This window comes from Ceratotherium simum, chromosome 2 (assembly GCF_057802395.1).
Source record: "Ceratotherium simum simum isolate JZ-2026a chromosome 2, ASM5780239v1, whole genome shotgun sequence".
NCBI lineage: Eukaryota > Metazoa > Chordata > Mammalia > Perissodactyla > Rhinocerotidae > Ceratotherium > Ceratotherium simum.
This window is the reverse complement of record NC_141901.1, coordinates 77,954,207-77,971,052: the sequence shown is the minus strand read 5'-3', so window position 1 is coordinate 77,971,052 and position 16,846 is coordinate 77,954,207. Positions and strand designations below refer to the sequence as shown.

At 35.0% G+C, this 16,846-nt stretch overlaps 1 protein-coding gene across 1 annotated transcript in view; it reads right to left on the bottom strand.

Moving 5' to 3' along the window:
• Window positions 1-2,160: 2,160 nt before the first annotated feature.
• COL24A1 (collagen type XXIV alpha 1 chain) overlaps window positions 2,161-16,846 on the bottom strand; it is a 346,899-nt gene continuing 332,213 nt past the window's right edge. Inside the window, exons 57-61 of the mRNA XM_087448191.1 lie at window positions 15,383-15,448; window positions 14,581-14,749; window positions 9,004-9,113; window positions 6,683-6,898; window positions 2,161-3,625 (exon numbers count right to left, since the gene is read on the bottom strand). Of these exons, the coding sequence (XP_087304317.1) occupies window positions 3,479-3,625; window positions 6,683-6,898; window positions 9,004-9,113; window positions 14,581-14,749; window positions 15,383-15,448 (708 nt within the window). The 3' untranslated portion in view covers window positions 2,161-3,478. The remainder of the gene's footprint in view (window positions 3,626-6,682; window positions 6,899-9,003; window positions 9,114-14,580; window positions 14,750-15,382; window positions 15,449-16,846) is intronic.

Here is a 16,846-nt window from a genome sequence, read left to right as displayed (position 1 = left end):
GAGAACTCTAACTAATACAGATTTTTACATTTATTATCCCTATTTTGCAGTGAAGAAACTGAGGCAATGAAGAATATATAACATACCCAAAGTCACACAGCTAATTCTCAGAACACTCTTAACCACTATACTATACTGCCTATGATTAAGTTGATTAAAGTCTGCTTTAAATTTAATATTTCAGGAATTCAAAACATACACATAGAGTAAGGTATTTCTATTTTATATATATCTCTTAAGTGATATCTAGGAAAATCATTTATGTTGCTGAAATAAGTTTTTTTGTGGGGGAAAAGAAGGTATAGCATGTAGATTGAAACTAGAGTAAAAACTATGGTTTCCTTCATTTAGAATCATCCTCTGCTTCTTTTAAAAAACATTTCTATGTTCCTCAAGCAGGAAATCAGACATTTTTGCCATAGCCCCATTTTTAAAAATTTTGGGGGCTGGGCTTGTAGTGTAGTGGTTGAGCTCAGCACATTCCGCTTTGGTGGCCTGGATTTGCAGTTCAGATCCCAGGTGCAGACCTACACCACCCATCAGCCACACTGTGGCAATAACCCACATATAAAGTAGAGGAAGACTGGCAACAGATGTTAGCTCAGGGCTAATTTTCCTCAGAAAAAGAAAAAATTGTGGTAAAATATATAACTTAAAATTGGTCGTGTTAATCATTTTAAGTGTACAATTGAGTTGCATTAAGTACAACGTGCAACCATCATTACCATGCATCTCCAGAACTTAGTCTTCCAAACAGAAACTCTGGATTCATTAAAAATAATTCTCCTTTCCCACCTCACCCAGCCTCTGATAGCCTCTATTGTATCTTCTGTCTATGAATTTGTCTATTCTTGGTACTTCATATAAATGGAATCATACAATATTTGTCCTTTTTTGTCTGGCTTAATTCACATAGCATAATGTTTTCAAGGTACATCAATGTTGTGGCATATATTAGAATTTAATTCCTTTTTTAAGGCCAAATATTTCACTCTATGTGCATACCACATTTGTTTATCAGTTCATCTGTTGATGCACATTTGGGTTGTTTCCGCCTTTTGGCTATTCTCAATAATACTGTTATGAACACTGGTGTACAAATATCTGTTTGAGTCCCTTCTTTCAATTCCTTTGAGTATATAGGCAAATAGAATTGCTGGATCATATGGTAATTCTATGTTTAACTTTTGAGGAACTGCCAAACTATTTTCTACAGTGGCTGCACCATTTTATATTTCCACCAGAAATATACAAGGGTTCTAATTTCTCCATATCCTCACCAACATTTGTTATTTTCCTTTTTTTTTTTTTGGATAATAGCCAACCTACTGGGTGTGAAGTGGTATCTAACTATGGTTTTGATTTGTATTTTCTTAATGACTAGTGATATTGAGCATCTTTTCATTTGCTGGCCATTTGGTGTACCTTCTTTGGAGAAATGTCTGTTAAGTCCTTTGCTCATTTTTCAATTGAGTAGCTTGTTTTTGTTTTGTTTGTTTTATTTTTCAGTTGTAGGAGTTCTTTGTATAGTCTGGATATTAATCCCTTATCAGATATGTGATTTGCAAATATCTTCTTCCATTTTGTGGAATGTCTTTTCACTCTTTTGATAGTGTCCTTTGATGCACAGAAGTTTTTAATTTTGATGTAGTCCAATTTATCTTTTTCTTTTGTTGACTGTGCTTTTGGTGTCATCTCCAAGAAATCATTGCCAAACACAATGTCATGAAGCCTTTCCCCTAGGTTTTCTTCTAAGAGTTTTATAGTTTTAGCTCTTACATTTAGGACTTTGATCCATTTTGAGTTAATTTTTGTATATGATGTAAGGTAAGGGTACAGCTTCATTCTTTTGCATATGGATATCCAATTTTCCCATCACCATTTGTTGAAAAAACTGTCCTTTTCCCATCCAATGGTCTTGGCATGCTTGTTGAAAATCAGTTGACCATAAATGAGAGAGTTTATTTCTGTGCCATGATATCATTTTGTACAAATCGGAAATAGGTCCTATAATCCTTTTATAGGCATGTAACAGATACTTTCTAATAATGTAAATATATATATAGCACAGTGGACCATGCCAGAGGTGTTATCATATATAATAAAAGGATATGGTAACAAAAGAAGAAAAACAAATACTACCAGAAAAGATTTAAAGCACATTTTTATTATAGATAGGTAAGTACGGTTTGCTGTGGCTAAAGGTATGTTTATAATGGATGTACAAGATTTTCTATATACCAAAAGGTATAATATTTTTCTTTTAATACTGAACTAACATTTCTCTGACAACAAGGAACGTCTGAACTGGCTGAGTCTATTTTAAATGGCAAAGACTGATCTTTTTCTTGAATCTTGCTCTAAAGACTGGTAAATTGAATTCTTTTAGGTCTCAACACATTAAATTTAAGAACAGTGAAAGAAAATCAATGAATATTACAAAAACATGTAATTTCTATGAAGCAGAAATACAAAGTTTTTATAATTTAAAACAGCAGCAACTTCAAAAGATTTGCTGAATAAAAACTTTACAAAATATATATACACAAAGTATCATTCCAGATGATCATGAATTTTAAAAATAGTATGTATATCACAACACCCAAACTCTAACTCAAACCTACTACTGGATGTAGCTGGCCTTTAATATTTTTTACAACAATTTAAAAAATAAAAAAACAAAAGAAACCTCCCAATTCTCTCGTGAATAAGCACAGGTTATAATGCGCTGGCTTTGATTCCATAACCACAAAGAGAATTTTAAAATAAAACAAGAACTTCACATAAATAATATTTTATTTGTTATTAAGTGTGTGACCAAACAAATTAAAATGAGTACCAACAACCAAAACACATCTTGATGTAACCAGTACATACACTCTTAAAGAATGACAAAGACGAAAAAAGAAAATAGTTTACGAAAGCCACAAGCACCTTGTTTCAGAAAGAGCACCAAGCAACACAAAAAGGCAACATGTAAGAGGTAGTGTACCACCAGCTGAGATGTCTATGCCCATTGGGGACCTGAACACAGCTTAGTATTTGGGAAAATAAGACACATTAGACTGTGGCTTGTAATTTTTAGACAGAAGCATGCACATTTGGGAGCATTAGCCAGTATTGCTCCATAGTGCTCTGCATCTCCAGCTGTCTAATGGGTACTTTGCTCTGAGACAGTCAAAAAATATAGGATACCCTGAAGAATTCCGTGTTTATAAATTTTAAGTTCTAGGGAATTCTCTGAGAAAGCTCAGAACAATATAATTTTTAAAAGAATTAAATACTTTATCAATTAAAGTCCTTTAAAAAATGCCTTTTCTCCTTCTTAGGAGGAAGTATTTTTCTTCCTGAGATTCTTTAAGATTTAGCCAATGCTTTATTCCATGCATTTCATAATGATAGTATCTTTCTGTCTATATTTTTCCCTCTGCAGCAATTACCTGGCCAACAGCGTGAATTCGGAACTAATTCAGAGACTTTAGAGAAAGCATACAGAACTGCTTTCAACGTAGAACTTCCGTTCTGTTTTTAGATGAGGAAGTTTTTGTACTTCAATTACTGGAAGTTGATTAGGGTCCTGGGTGTGAAAAAGGAATTTTGCCTTATGCCAGCTGCCATCTTGAATCTGTAAAATAAGAACACAATACTTTAATATGTAACTGTTTCATTAGCAGTCATTCTCAGTAGACAAGACCCTTCATAGACAATGAAGATTTATTTTAAGGATTAGAGGTAATGAATATAAAGTGCCTAGAATAATGTTTGGCACAAAGTAAGTGCTCAATAAATGGTAACAATTACTATGAATAATTGAAAACATGGCCTTATTCCTTTCTCTAAATAGCATTGTGTGTTCTGATTTTTCAGTTTCAGAGGCTAACGCTAGGCTTCTGTTTTTGTTGCCTATGGATCATTGGAACAGACATGAATTAAAAGGTTGAACCGTTCTTAATATGAGTAATACCCATCTGTTCTGTGTTCCCTTATTTGGGACTGATTCTTCAGGATGAGCATTTTTCTTGGATGAAAGGGAATGAGCTATCTCAGCCTCTCTGTACTTTAGGCAGGAAGTAACCAGAGTCTCTTCAGTCAGAAGTAAATTATAATTTTGTTGAAACATCTTTTAGGTCTCTTTTTTTCCATTTTGAGGTTACTGTTATATAATTTCTTTCTTTCTTCTCTTCCTTCTAGGCCTTTCCTTTTCTCTTATTACAGTGTGCTCTTTTGCTTCTGATAAATTCTACTATGGAACAGAAATATATCATAAAATAGTCCTATGATTGAGATTCAACAAGACAAAATGGAGAAACACAATTGACTAGTTTTGTAAAGCTTTTTATTCAAGAAGAGTTTATTCACTTATTCATTCACAGAATTATCATGTTATAAATTTTAAAATCTAAAGAAACTTGAGAGGTTACTTAAGCTATAAATTCCATTTTAAGCTAAGGCAATTGAAGCTAACTGAAGATAAATGACTAAAGTCATAGGGTTGGTGTGATATCTAGAACTAGAGTTCTGGGTGTAAGACACTGTTGGATTAACTCAGTAAGTCTTTCAAGCAATATTTATCGAACACTAGGTTCATTTGTCACAGTTGAATAAGATGTAACCCTCTATTTTCTTACAGTGTTTGGGAAATATAAAGACGAATAAATTAGTTCTGGGTTTTGAATTCTAGCAGCTTATAAATCTAGTGGGAGAGAGGAGAAACATAAATAAATGCCACAATACAAGACCATATATGGTAAGTGCAATATAAACAATGTAGACGATGAGCACTAAATTCTCATTTCCAACTGGAGTAGTCAGGGAAAGCTTTGTGAATTCAGAGTTCAGAATTTAAGATGGGTGTTCAAGTATGCCTAGAATTATCACTTGGTTATAAAAGGGTATTTCAGAGAAAGAGAATGACATGCATAAAAAAAAGAAAAAACAGTTGGAAAAGAAGAAGGTGGTTGTGAAAATAAGCCTAGCATGGGGTTTAAGTGCACAGATTTTGGCCTGGAACAGATTTTGATAGAAATCCAGGTACCACCATTCTCCTCACATAAAAAGTGGGAATAATAAAAACCTATCTCATAGAGTTGTGAGGATTAAATGAGATTTCAATTAAAAGTCTCTAGCAGTATAGTGTGGCATGGGCTTTGGAGCTGTACAAACCTGGGGTTCATTTCTTGCTCCATCACTAATTAGCTGCGTGACCCTGAGCAAGTTACTTAACCTTCCTATACCTTCACTTTCTTACCTATAAAACGAGACTGACAATAACTTCTTGACAAAGCTGTTATAATTAAATAAAATAATACATGTAATACATGGTACCTGCCATATAGTAAGTCCCCAATAACTAGTAGTAGGAATTGTTGATCTTATTATTATTATTATGAATAGACCAGTTTGGCCATAGTTTAGGGTAGACAGCTGATGAAAGCCCAAGCTAGAAAGGTAGGTTGAAGTCTGACTGTTCTAAGTGCTGAATGAAGAGCTGATAAGTTTGGACTGTGTCTCAGAGACAGTAGTGAGTTACTGAAAGTTCTGGACAAAACTGTACAAGTTAAATGAATTTGTTGGTAATATTGACCTCTTCACTTACAGAGAATGAGCCATATACTTCTGACCGTTCGGCTATGATTTTTCAAATACCCAAGCACTATTTGTCTGGAAATGAAATGTTATGAAAAAGTAGAGTCCCCTGGAAATGGTAAGACATGTTAAATCATGGGCTTCTTAGTACACAAGAACAGGAAATCAAGCTACTTAAAGTCATTAATGATATGTGTGTAAAGTGGACAACTCTATTCTCTGTAGCAGGTATCAGCAAACGCTTCTGTAAAGGGCTAGATAGCAAATGTTTTGGGTTTTGTGGGCCATACAGTCTCTGTCACATTTACTCAACTCTGCCATTGCAGTGTGATAAAAGCCATAGAGAATAAGTAAACAAATGAGTGTGGCTGTGTTTCAATAACATTTACTTACAAAAATGAGTGGTGGGCTGGATTTAATCTGTGGACTGTAATTTGCCAACATCTGCTCTATAACACAATGTTTTAAAATTATGTATTTTTCATAACATTCATTATTTAATTTTAAAATGGGCTACGATTCAATTATTGATTGGTAGGGCCAGTCAATCTGCAATTACTCCCATATTTGGTATCAGGTATAGGGACTGACAAAATGAAATAAAACTGACTTGCCTCTATAACCTGTCTTCCATGAAGTAATGAGATGTAGAATCCCAGTAGTGAAAATATATGAAAGAAATCTATTTATCTATATGCCTTCTCTATCTATCTATCCATCTATCTATCTATCTATCTATCTATCTATCTATCTATCTATCTATCTATCTATCTATCTATCTGTCTATCTATCTATCATCTATCTATCCAGGTGTCACATAATTATTTCATAGGGGAATAAAAATTAAATTTATGTATTAACACCTGTTTTGCATATAAAAATCCATGGATGAGCAATGGGTATGGCAAATGTTGGTATGATATAAGCAAATGATTGATTCTGAAAAATGTATGGTTATTACAAATCAGGTACATTAAAACTTACTACTTTTCTGTATCTGCAGTTTGCAAAGTCTTAATCTCATTATTGTAATTTTATAGTTTTATCAATTTTAAGTTAGTTATATTGAACAATTCTAAAAGTGTCATTCCCTTACCTTGCAGTCATCTGAAAGCACTTTAGGTTCAAGTAGAGTGTTTTCTTCAAAAATCTGGCCATTCCATCCCTTAAAACCAATAGGCAATCCTGAGCCGCTTGTCTGAGCACTTGTCCACAATGGAGTGTTTAGACAGTGAATGGTGATGATGTGGGTGGCTTCTGAGCTCAATAAATGAAGGAAGTTCATCTGGACTTTCCCAACTCCAAACTCCAACTAATGTCATAGAAACAATATGCAGATTATAAGATGTGGCAACTGAGAAACTTATAGTTTGGGGAAACTTGAGGAAAGTCCTTGAAAGGCAGCCTTGAGAAAACTACTTTTCTTGGCATCTAAGTGCCAGTCAGTGGTGTTCTGGTAATGCTTAACCACTGGCTCTTACAAGGGTGGGGTAGGGGGGGATTCCTGATTTATAGCGTTTTCTGATTTTCATGACCATGGCTGATTTCAGGCTATCAAGATGGTGTCATTGAACATGGAGTTGGGAAGAGATATTAACAATAGGCTCTCCTGAGCTAGTATGAGCTGGCTTCAGCATATCACTAGGCTACTAGATATGACAAAAAAAATGAAGATATTTTTCATAATGTTATCTGCATTAATAATTTATTGTTGATTAATGCTTTAATAATTTTCTCATAAAACCCTAAAATTCTGTCTATACTTTCATTTGAAGATTTTTTTTTGAGTTTCCAAAGATAAGTTACAAGTTATAATAATAACTTGGTTGAGTAATTCTAACTATGAGAACCTTTAAAGACAAGGAGAGAATCTTACTCTTCGTGTTGCCAGTCCCTAATATAGTTCTGGTCATGCAGTGAGTTATCAACAAATGTTTATTGAATGAATGAATGCATGAACAAGTATTAACTAATAAAGTGAACAATTAGGGCAAAATTGGAGCAAGGAGGTCTGACTGCACATTTTCCAGGCTTGGACGAGAAAGCAGAATTTTATATAGCTTTAGACATTATTATTATTACTATTATTTTAGCCTTATTCAAGTGGGGGTATGGTCATAACATAAGTGAATAGAAATGGTTCCTACTGAGAAATTTATATTAATCTCGAAACATAAAATTTGAAAAGTATCAGTTATGAGGTAACAAAGAAGGAAAAAAAAAATGAAGAAATGACAATAAAAAAACGTAAAGCCTTAGGAAAAGAGAGGAAGGCAAAGGAAGGGCCTAGGATGAAAACATGGAAGGACCATCACAAGGATCATTAGAGTTTAGGTAGTTCAAATTCCTTCACTTTACAGACGAGAATCACAAACTCACAAAATATTCAACCTTTCTGAGCCTTAGTTTCCTTGTTGGTAAAGCTGGGTATGGTACCAACATGACAGAGTTGTTCTGAGGATGTGAGGTGCCAAGTGCCATTCACCTAGCACAGTGCCTGGCACAGGGTGGGCTCTCTGGTGGCTCACAGGATCATTTCTCAGGTTAGTAGAGGAATAAAGACTAGAACCCTGGTCCCTGATTCCAAGTCTACTGTTCTTTCCACTGCCTGCCCAGTCTTTCTCAGGTCTTTATGAATAGGAGAAACGGGAGAATTGATTCAGTCAAGGAAAGAACTACAGTGCAGCTCCTTCACTGCTCCTATCTTCTGTGCACACCCCTCCCCCCTTCTCTTCTATGATAATCCAAATAAAAATCCTGGGCCAAATCCAGGGGAATGAGGATGGTCATGTGGATATTTTGGAAGTAGGATTATCATGTTGCTCTTCATTAGAGGTACACGGATTCCCTCCGAATGGAAGCATCCTTCCCTCCTCTGCTTTGTGGGTAATAATAGTGAATCCCTATTGAGATGAACCGGGGAATCACCCTGGTTAGTGAAGGGGGATATTTTCAGAGGAGAGACAGTCTAATGATAAGTGGCTAGAGAGACTAACAGACTGAACATTTTAGCTGCTGCCTTTTTATGATGGCTAGAGCATACAGCAGGCACGTGCATCAGTTCTTTGTCAAAGAGAAATAAGTTCTGGGTAATATCAAGCTGGTTTAACCAAAAAAAAAAAAAGAAATGCAGTTTTGATATCTTCAATATATGTTATGGGTTAAGCTTTAGGTTTCATAAATGTTATGAAAGCACAGACAGTAGAGTAAGCCAATCATAAAAATAAACAATCAAAACGTCAAGATTTACTAGGATTATTTTTAAAAAACAAAACATTTCTTTCTTATATATGGTAGAAAATGATACTTTGCTTCCATTCATAAAATTCATAACTATTTAAGGTGACAGAATTTTAAACATCATTGTTCACTGATAATGGGCAAGTACCGACATAAATTCTAAAATTCATTACATACCTTTGTCACAGAAACAGGAGATAAACATGTCTGACCACCAGCACTGAAATTGCAGAAAACTTCAATGGCATCTGAAGGGCATCCCAGATTTGGATCAATCCAGTATTTTCCTATTAGTTTATTGTAAAATGTAAAGATATTTAAACGCCATGCTAAAATACATTTGAAACATACTTACAAATTATCATAATACTTTAAATATATATTTTCACAGTCTTACCTGTAAAAAACTCAGAAGATTATAAAGATATTTACATTTAGTGGATGAATGAAAGCTGCAAGCATTATATAAAATTGATAGTGAAAATACTGTATTTTTCACACACATCAACTTAAGGGTATTTCATAATTTTAATAAAAAATGATAGAATGGCTGAATTTATTGCTTAATTCTACAGATAAGATGAGCTCATCAGCTTAAAGTGAATTGTCTAAAGTTACATAGTTAATAGAAAAGTTGCAGTTAATGTGGCATATGTGTATATTTCTGTTCTATATCATTATAGAGTTTAAAAATGAAGGTTTTTTTTTTAAAAATAGGAACAACTTCTTCAATCTCCCTGAGGTAAAATATATCTTTATGATAATTAAAATAAAAATAATAAAACATTTTTTGTTTTCAGAAAGAAAAATGTACTATTAAATGGTTATCATTTTTGTGTTTTCTTCATCAGATTTGTAAGTGGGAAAAACTGAAGTCCCTACAGCTGGTGTAAGCCTGCCAATCTTTGCTTTCACCAGGTGCCTAGGAGAATCAAATGGGGTCTAAAGTTAGCCTACAGGAAATACTCAGGCTGAAACAGTATTGAGCTAGCATCTTAATTCCAGAGTTAACAGGTTCAGAATATTGAAATAGCACCTTATTCCAAATGCAAAGGGCAGAAATTTTTGAATGAGGTAGCTCTGGTTTCTTGCATTAAAAAGGCAAAACAATCAAACAGTATTTGTCAAATGTTGTTTTCTACAATAGGTAGAAATCCTCAGCCATTCCACCTTTACCCTACAGCAAAGATTCCTCTAGCTCATCCAGAGGACTGGTCCATCATTTTAGACTTCCAAAACATCCTTGACTATTCTCCCCTCTACTGTTCTACTAATTCTTCAAAGTGAATACTTGCTGAATTGATAGCACCAATAGTAGGGACTGTCCTCTGTTGCAGTGGTTTTCAAGCTTTAGTGGCATTAGAACCATGTTAAATCACATAGCTGGGCCCCATCCCCACAGTTGCTGATTCATTAAGTCTGGGGCAGGGCTTGAGAATTTGCATTTCAACAAAATTTAACTATGGTCCAGGGACCACATTTGGAGAACGACTGGTCTATTGACGTATGGAAGAAATGGGGTGAAAGAGATCCTACCCCCCGTCCCTTTTTTTCCCATTTCCTCAGAATTTTGAACATTTTGTAGTTTGTAGAAATTAGAGTTGGATTTATCACCAGGATCTGATGCAGGCTTCCATTCTTATCTAATGGTGTAAACACATACCTTCACTCACCATTTCTTCTCTTCCAAGAAATAGTTTCCTACCTACTATGTGAGCTAACAAATTCTTTATAAAAAGTTTTTCATCAAGCAAGCTCTCATTATTATATGGGGTGGAATGCTTTGAATTCAGGCATTATGTTGCACAACGGTAAACTGGTAGGTGCTTCATAATTTTTTCAGGATACGCTGAGCTATAAATAAAGCATTATACCCTAATAGATCTTTTGTAGGCTTAAATGTTCTAACTTAAAACTGGCTCTCCCTTGAGGACACTGCTTCCCTTGCTGCCCTTTCAAGTTCTGCCTCAGCCTCTATAGCATGGTGCCTGGGGTGGGATGGTGTCTTTCTTGCTCCTCATTGCCACCTCCAGACCACTTACCCACTTTTCCCCTAAAACAACTCCAAAGTAAAATTACTGTCATCACATTATGTCCTCCATTACCTCTTCCTGTTGTAATCTTCGACTTTCTTTCTTTGAAGATTTTAGCTTTGGCTGGCTATCACTTTCAGGAAACCTATTTATGACCTAATTCTTGGCGATTTTAAATCCACATGGATGATACTTTCAACACCTTGGCCTCTCAGTTTCTTATACCCTTCCCATGCCCCCCCGCCCCCCGATGTACTTTAACCATTAACTTCCAAGGCCATAGCCAAGCCTTTGTTATTATCTACAACTGGAATTCCTCCATAATTTCACCTCTTTTCTCTTTACAGCTCATCCCCTCAAGAGTCCTAACTCTAAAAATTCTTCATTTCCATTCCAAAAATTCTACTATCCATCGATACAACCACTTTTCATTGTCCCTCATAATCATGTGTTTACTTCCCTTCCTATCCAGCTTAAAACCCATAGTCCTTTACTGTAATTATTTCCTTAGAGACTTCCTTAACATCTCTGCCCCGCCTCACTTCATTGTTCTTGAGTTATAAAACCTCAACCTTGCATTAGTCCAATTTTGTGCCTAATCTGTGCCTGTATCTGCACAGCTAAATGTGGCTGGAGAAAAACACAACCAGGCTGACCGGCCTCACTTTAAATTCAAATGTTTGTAAGGCTGCCAGACAATAATACTATGTTTCCCTAGTTCATTTCCTCTGTCACTCTCCTAGTTAATAATTTGAAACCTTTTTCTCTCCCCTCAAATTTATTATACCTATCTCTCATCCTTATTGCTGACTGATAACCTTTCAGTTTCACTGAGACAGCTATACTATCTGGATCTCGTCACTGTGTGAACATCACAGAGTATACTTACACAAACCCAGATGGTATAGCCTATTACACGCCTAGGCTATATGGTACTAATCTTATGAGAATACCATCCCATATGCGGTCCATTGTTGAACCGAAATGTCGTTATGTGGTGCATGACTGTACTCAGTTTCTGAACATACCCAGAGCAAAAGTAGCTCTAAGTGTTGTGTTCATCTCTCTGCTGTCTTCTTCAAAATCTTGGCTTGAAAATTCCTCACTACTTTGTTAGCTGTTTGATGCTTTTAACTTAAATTTTTTTTTTTTCAAGTTAGCCAGGCAATTTGAATTACCTGCTTCATCACTGGGAGTGGAAACTCTCTGGCTCCTCCAATTTCTCTTAAAATCTGATAAAGTTTTAACCACTACCATTCCTCTAAATTGCTCTTGTGAAGATCATCAAAGATGTTTACATGGCTAAATCTAGTAGCCTTTCTCAATCTTCACCTTACTTGATACTGACCCAGTGGATCCTGTCCTCCTCGGGCAAGCATTTTCTTTACTCCACATTCATCTAGTTTTCATCCTATCTTGGGGATAGCTTCTTAGTTTTCTTTGCTAGTTCTCCTCATCTCCCTGATCTCTAAACATTGGAGAGCCCTAAGGCGCAGTTTTTAGTCCTCTTCTCTCTCCTTTCTTTACCTACTCTTTAGGTAGTCTTAACCAGTCTCAGGGCATTAGATGATATTTAGATATTTAGATGATATCAATATTTAGATTGATATTTAGCAAATGACTTCATAATTTTTACCCTTAGCCAGGACTTCTCTCTTGAATAGCCAACTACCTACTTGACATTCATACTTGAATGTCTAACAGACTTCTCAAACTAAATATAACCAAAACTGAACTCCTGATCTTTTCTCTAAACTTGCTTCTCCATCTCTATTAACAGCAACCCCCTCCTTCTAGTCTCTTACTCAAAAACCTTACAGCCATCCTTTATCACTCTGTGTTTGTCATAACTCACATCCAAATTATCAACAAAAACTGCGGGCTCTGCCTTAAAACATATCCAAAGATTTGACCATTTCTTATCACTTCCCCTGCTACCAACTCTAGTCCAACCCATCATCATCTCTTACCTGGATTATTTCAACAGCCTTCTCAGTGGCTTCTTCTACCCTTGTTTTCATTATATTTACAATACATCATCCAGAGTAATATTTTAAAAGTCTAAGTCAAATCATGTCATTCCTTTGCTCAGAAACTTCCAAAGCCTTCTCTTCTTACTTACAGTAAAAGCCGGAGTCTTTTGAGTAGTCTATAAGATCCTATATAATCTGGTTTCTTGATATCTTTCTGACTTCACTTCCCACCACTCTCTCCCTTATGCACTCTCTTCTAGTCACAATGGCCTTCTTGCTAATCCTAGAACACGCTAAGTACACTCTCAGGACCCAAGGCCTTGCATTTTAATTTCTGCCCAGAAAGCTCTTTCCCGAGGCTTCCTGTAGCTTGTTCCCTTACCTCCTTCTGATATTGCTCAAATGTCACTTTCTCAGAGATGCCTTAGCAAACTACTCTATTTAAAACTTCACCCCCCACTCAACTTTCTATCATATCCCCCTTTCCTGCTGTTTTGTATTTCTCTACAGCACTTACCGTCTCCTAGTGGTGAAAGTATTTTTGGGCATAAAGACCTTTCTGATACCTTGCAATCCACACCACTTAGCTATTTCTCCTACAAGGAAGGCAGACCTTGAATTAGATTTCAGTGATTTGTATGTCTTACAATGTCTCTGTTCCTTTCAAGTCTATAGAATTGCATTTTTATGCCCTTAAATATGGGGAAAAAATCAAACTTAGAAATACTATAGGCAGCTATAACTGTAAATATTATTTTGGTTTTTCTGGTAATCTAGGGCATAGAAGTTAAACATTTCATTAATATAAACAAAATAAATATTTTTATTGCACTTCTAGAATGGAAGCAGATGTTTTTGGACATCAATGTGTGTGTGTGTGTGTGTGTGGTGTGTGTATATATATATAAAATTAAAATAAACAAAACATGGACTACTATTCACCCTACAGAATGACATACATAGTTTTGGTTTTTTTTTTTCCAAATCATTGCATCATTGTTTTGGGACTAGAGTTTTCAGCAAAAAATGATTACTAATATTGACTGTACAGCTGACCATATACTCAATAGAAATTAAAATTAAATGACATATTGTATCAGATAAGGTTTCTCATACTTAGCATCAGGTAATAATGACTGCTCCATTCGCTTTAAAACTTTTCCTTGATGGTTCTATTCTAAATTCATTTTCACACCTCTGGTTAATGGATTTTGGGGTATCAGTGTAGGGATAAAAAACTTCCAAGAATAACAAACCACTCCATCTTCATAGTCACTGATTCTGAAATGAGGCATTTAAATTCCATTTTCTGTAAAAATTATAATTTTAAGAGGTGCAGTGGAGGCATGATATCTTTCTTCATGATGCCAATTTTGGTGGTCCTGACAGATGCTCCTGTCTGTCAACTCAAGCTCAACCCCTCCTATTTTAGTTGTTGACATAAATATGATATGCTCCAAGCACAAAGTGTAAGCAAGTGATATAGTTAGGGGAGGCTGAGAAAAGTTGGGGATCAGTAGGGCTGTGTAGTAGAAGACCTTTGTAACGTGACTCCTTGGGAAAGGATACTCTGATATCAGAAGCATGTCTCCCTCTAAGAGTATTTGGTTCTTGATGACTTTAAAATGCCTTCTGCCAGTGTTTTATCAAAATAACTAAGATTTGGAATGAATACACTGCAAATCTCAAACACACTGAAATGATGAAATGAAATTAGACATCAGAGTTTGAGGAAACCAAGAACTTACCATCTGATACTTTGTGTTCACAGTTAAGCAAATCTTTGCAGATTTGTGCTGGATTATCTCGTGAGCCAAGAGGATTCTTGATGCTATGCACTAAATCACGAAGGTAGTTCAGGGTTTTGAATATCTCTGCACTGTAGTCAATCGAAGTCATTTCAGTATTCTGGTAGCTCTGCCAAGTCATCATAAGAATCATATTAGCAAAAAAGCATGGAGTCACCATCACCAGTGTGTAACCCTAATGATTAACACGGATCAAGGCAGAAGAAAAATGTATTCCTATTGTGTGCAACGAGTTGGCAGTAGAATGTAAAGAACAGTTAGGCATATGTGTATGTTTTATTAATCTTGATCATAAATAAGAGATTAAATTTACACTCAAAAGTCTAATTTTCAAGCTGACATAAAACTTAACATTTACTATGCCTACTGTATAATGTTTCTTAAAAAATTATACATTGAAAAATTAGAATTTAAATAAGAAAAATGAGTAGTGATGATAGATCCCATTTTAAGAAACGGCTAACTTCATTTAACTACTTTTTTCTATAGTATCTAATTCCTTACTTAAAAAAAATCCTTAAACAATATTGTATTTTTGTTTTAAAGGTTTTCCTTAAAAAACATTCTATGCATATATTTCTGTTTATTAAAATTGCCTACTTTGTTCTTAAAAATGGCTTTATTATTTTCAATCTGTTTTAAACACAATCTTTGAGATAAAGCCATATTTTGGACTCTGGAAAATATTCCTGTTTAATTTGTATATTGAGAGTGCCAATGTAAAAAAAGCCAGATATATTACCTCCATCTGTAGGGCAGTATGTGATTTGATCAAGGCTTGAATAGCAGCATTGATATCCATTTGTTTCTGTATAAAACAAAACCATTTGAGATTAGTAATAAGATCAACACTGAGCGCTCTCAAGGAAAGGCTGTAAATTCTGAAAGCACTGCTATTAAAGTATACTAGACTTATTATCTGAAGGGGGTTTGTAACTCTGATGGTTAGACAGATCTTGCAAATATTGCCTGGCTATCTGAAAGGACAATATGCTGCTTTTATCCAAATCTCAAAAGTCTCCTAATTAAAATAGGGTCAAAGTCTAGAGCCCTCAAATGAAAAACTATTTGTCTATGCTGCATGAAAACAAACACAAAAGTTACTTAAATGGAAGAAGAATGAAATATGATCCTCTCGGTTAATAAATTATAAAGTGAAGAATAAATAACTGTAGTAATTTTTAATAGTTACATTCTTGGAAGAAAAATAGAATAAAATACTACTGTCCTGAGGTAGTCACCACATTAGTTTAATCTGATACCTCTGCGGTCTTAAAAACAATTTCTGAAGTTGGAAAATGTACCATTAGTCCCAAAAGAAATAATACAGCATGAATCCAATCTCCTCCTGCATTTAATAAAAGATATTTTTAGAGAAAGGATCAGCATAACCATTAGTAAAAGCCTTTTTGTATTTTATTTTTTAAAAAGCTTGGAAACTAAGAAGCATGAGTTGGGAGAAAGTTCTGTGAAATAGCATCTGTGTAAGCAAATCAAGCAATCTAATTTCGTTCAGAGTGATTCTACTGCTAAGATATCTTTTTACTTGGAGGTCCATACAATAGAAAGTGTTTTCAACAGATCTTTCATAACTCATGGTTGGCAATTTGAAAAATTATTTAAAATGATGGGACAATCAATAAAATGCACTCTTCCTTGCATCAACATGTGGTTTTCATATTGGAAAATAATTGACTCATTCTGCATATATATACTGCCAAACTCTGTTATACATATTGAGTATAAAATGGTAAGCAAAAAGGAACTTGCTCTTGTGGAGCTGAAGTTTAGAAGAAGAGAAAGGCATTAATCAAATAATCTCAACACTACAAAATTACAAGTTGAGATATGTGCTATGAAAGAAAAGTGAATGGACCTACAAGAAATTAGAGAGTCTTAATCAAATCTGGAGGATATAAGAGGTTTGGAAGGGATAGATCAGGAAAGGCTTCCCTGAGGTAGTGACATTTGAGCCGAGATTTGAAGAGTAAATAAGAATTGTTCAGAGAAGGGGTAGGAGAGCTTTCCTGACAGAGGTAACAACCTTGCAAAAAGGCTATGAGATAGAGAAGCATGGCCTATTCAAGAAGCAGAAAGGGTCAGCCTAAAAAGTTCTGTGCAGATTAAACAATTCTGACCATCATGCCTGCATGAATGGGCAGATTTTCGACATGGGTCACACAAAAATATTGGCACTAAACATGGG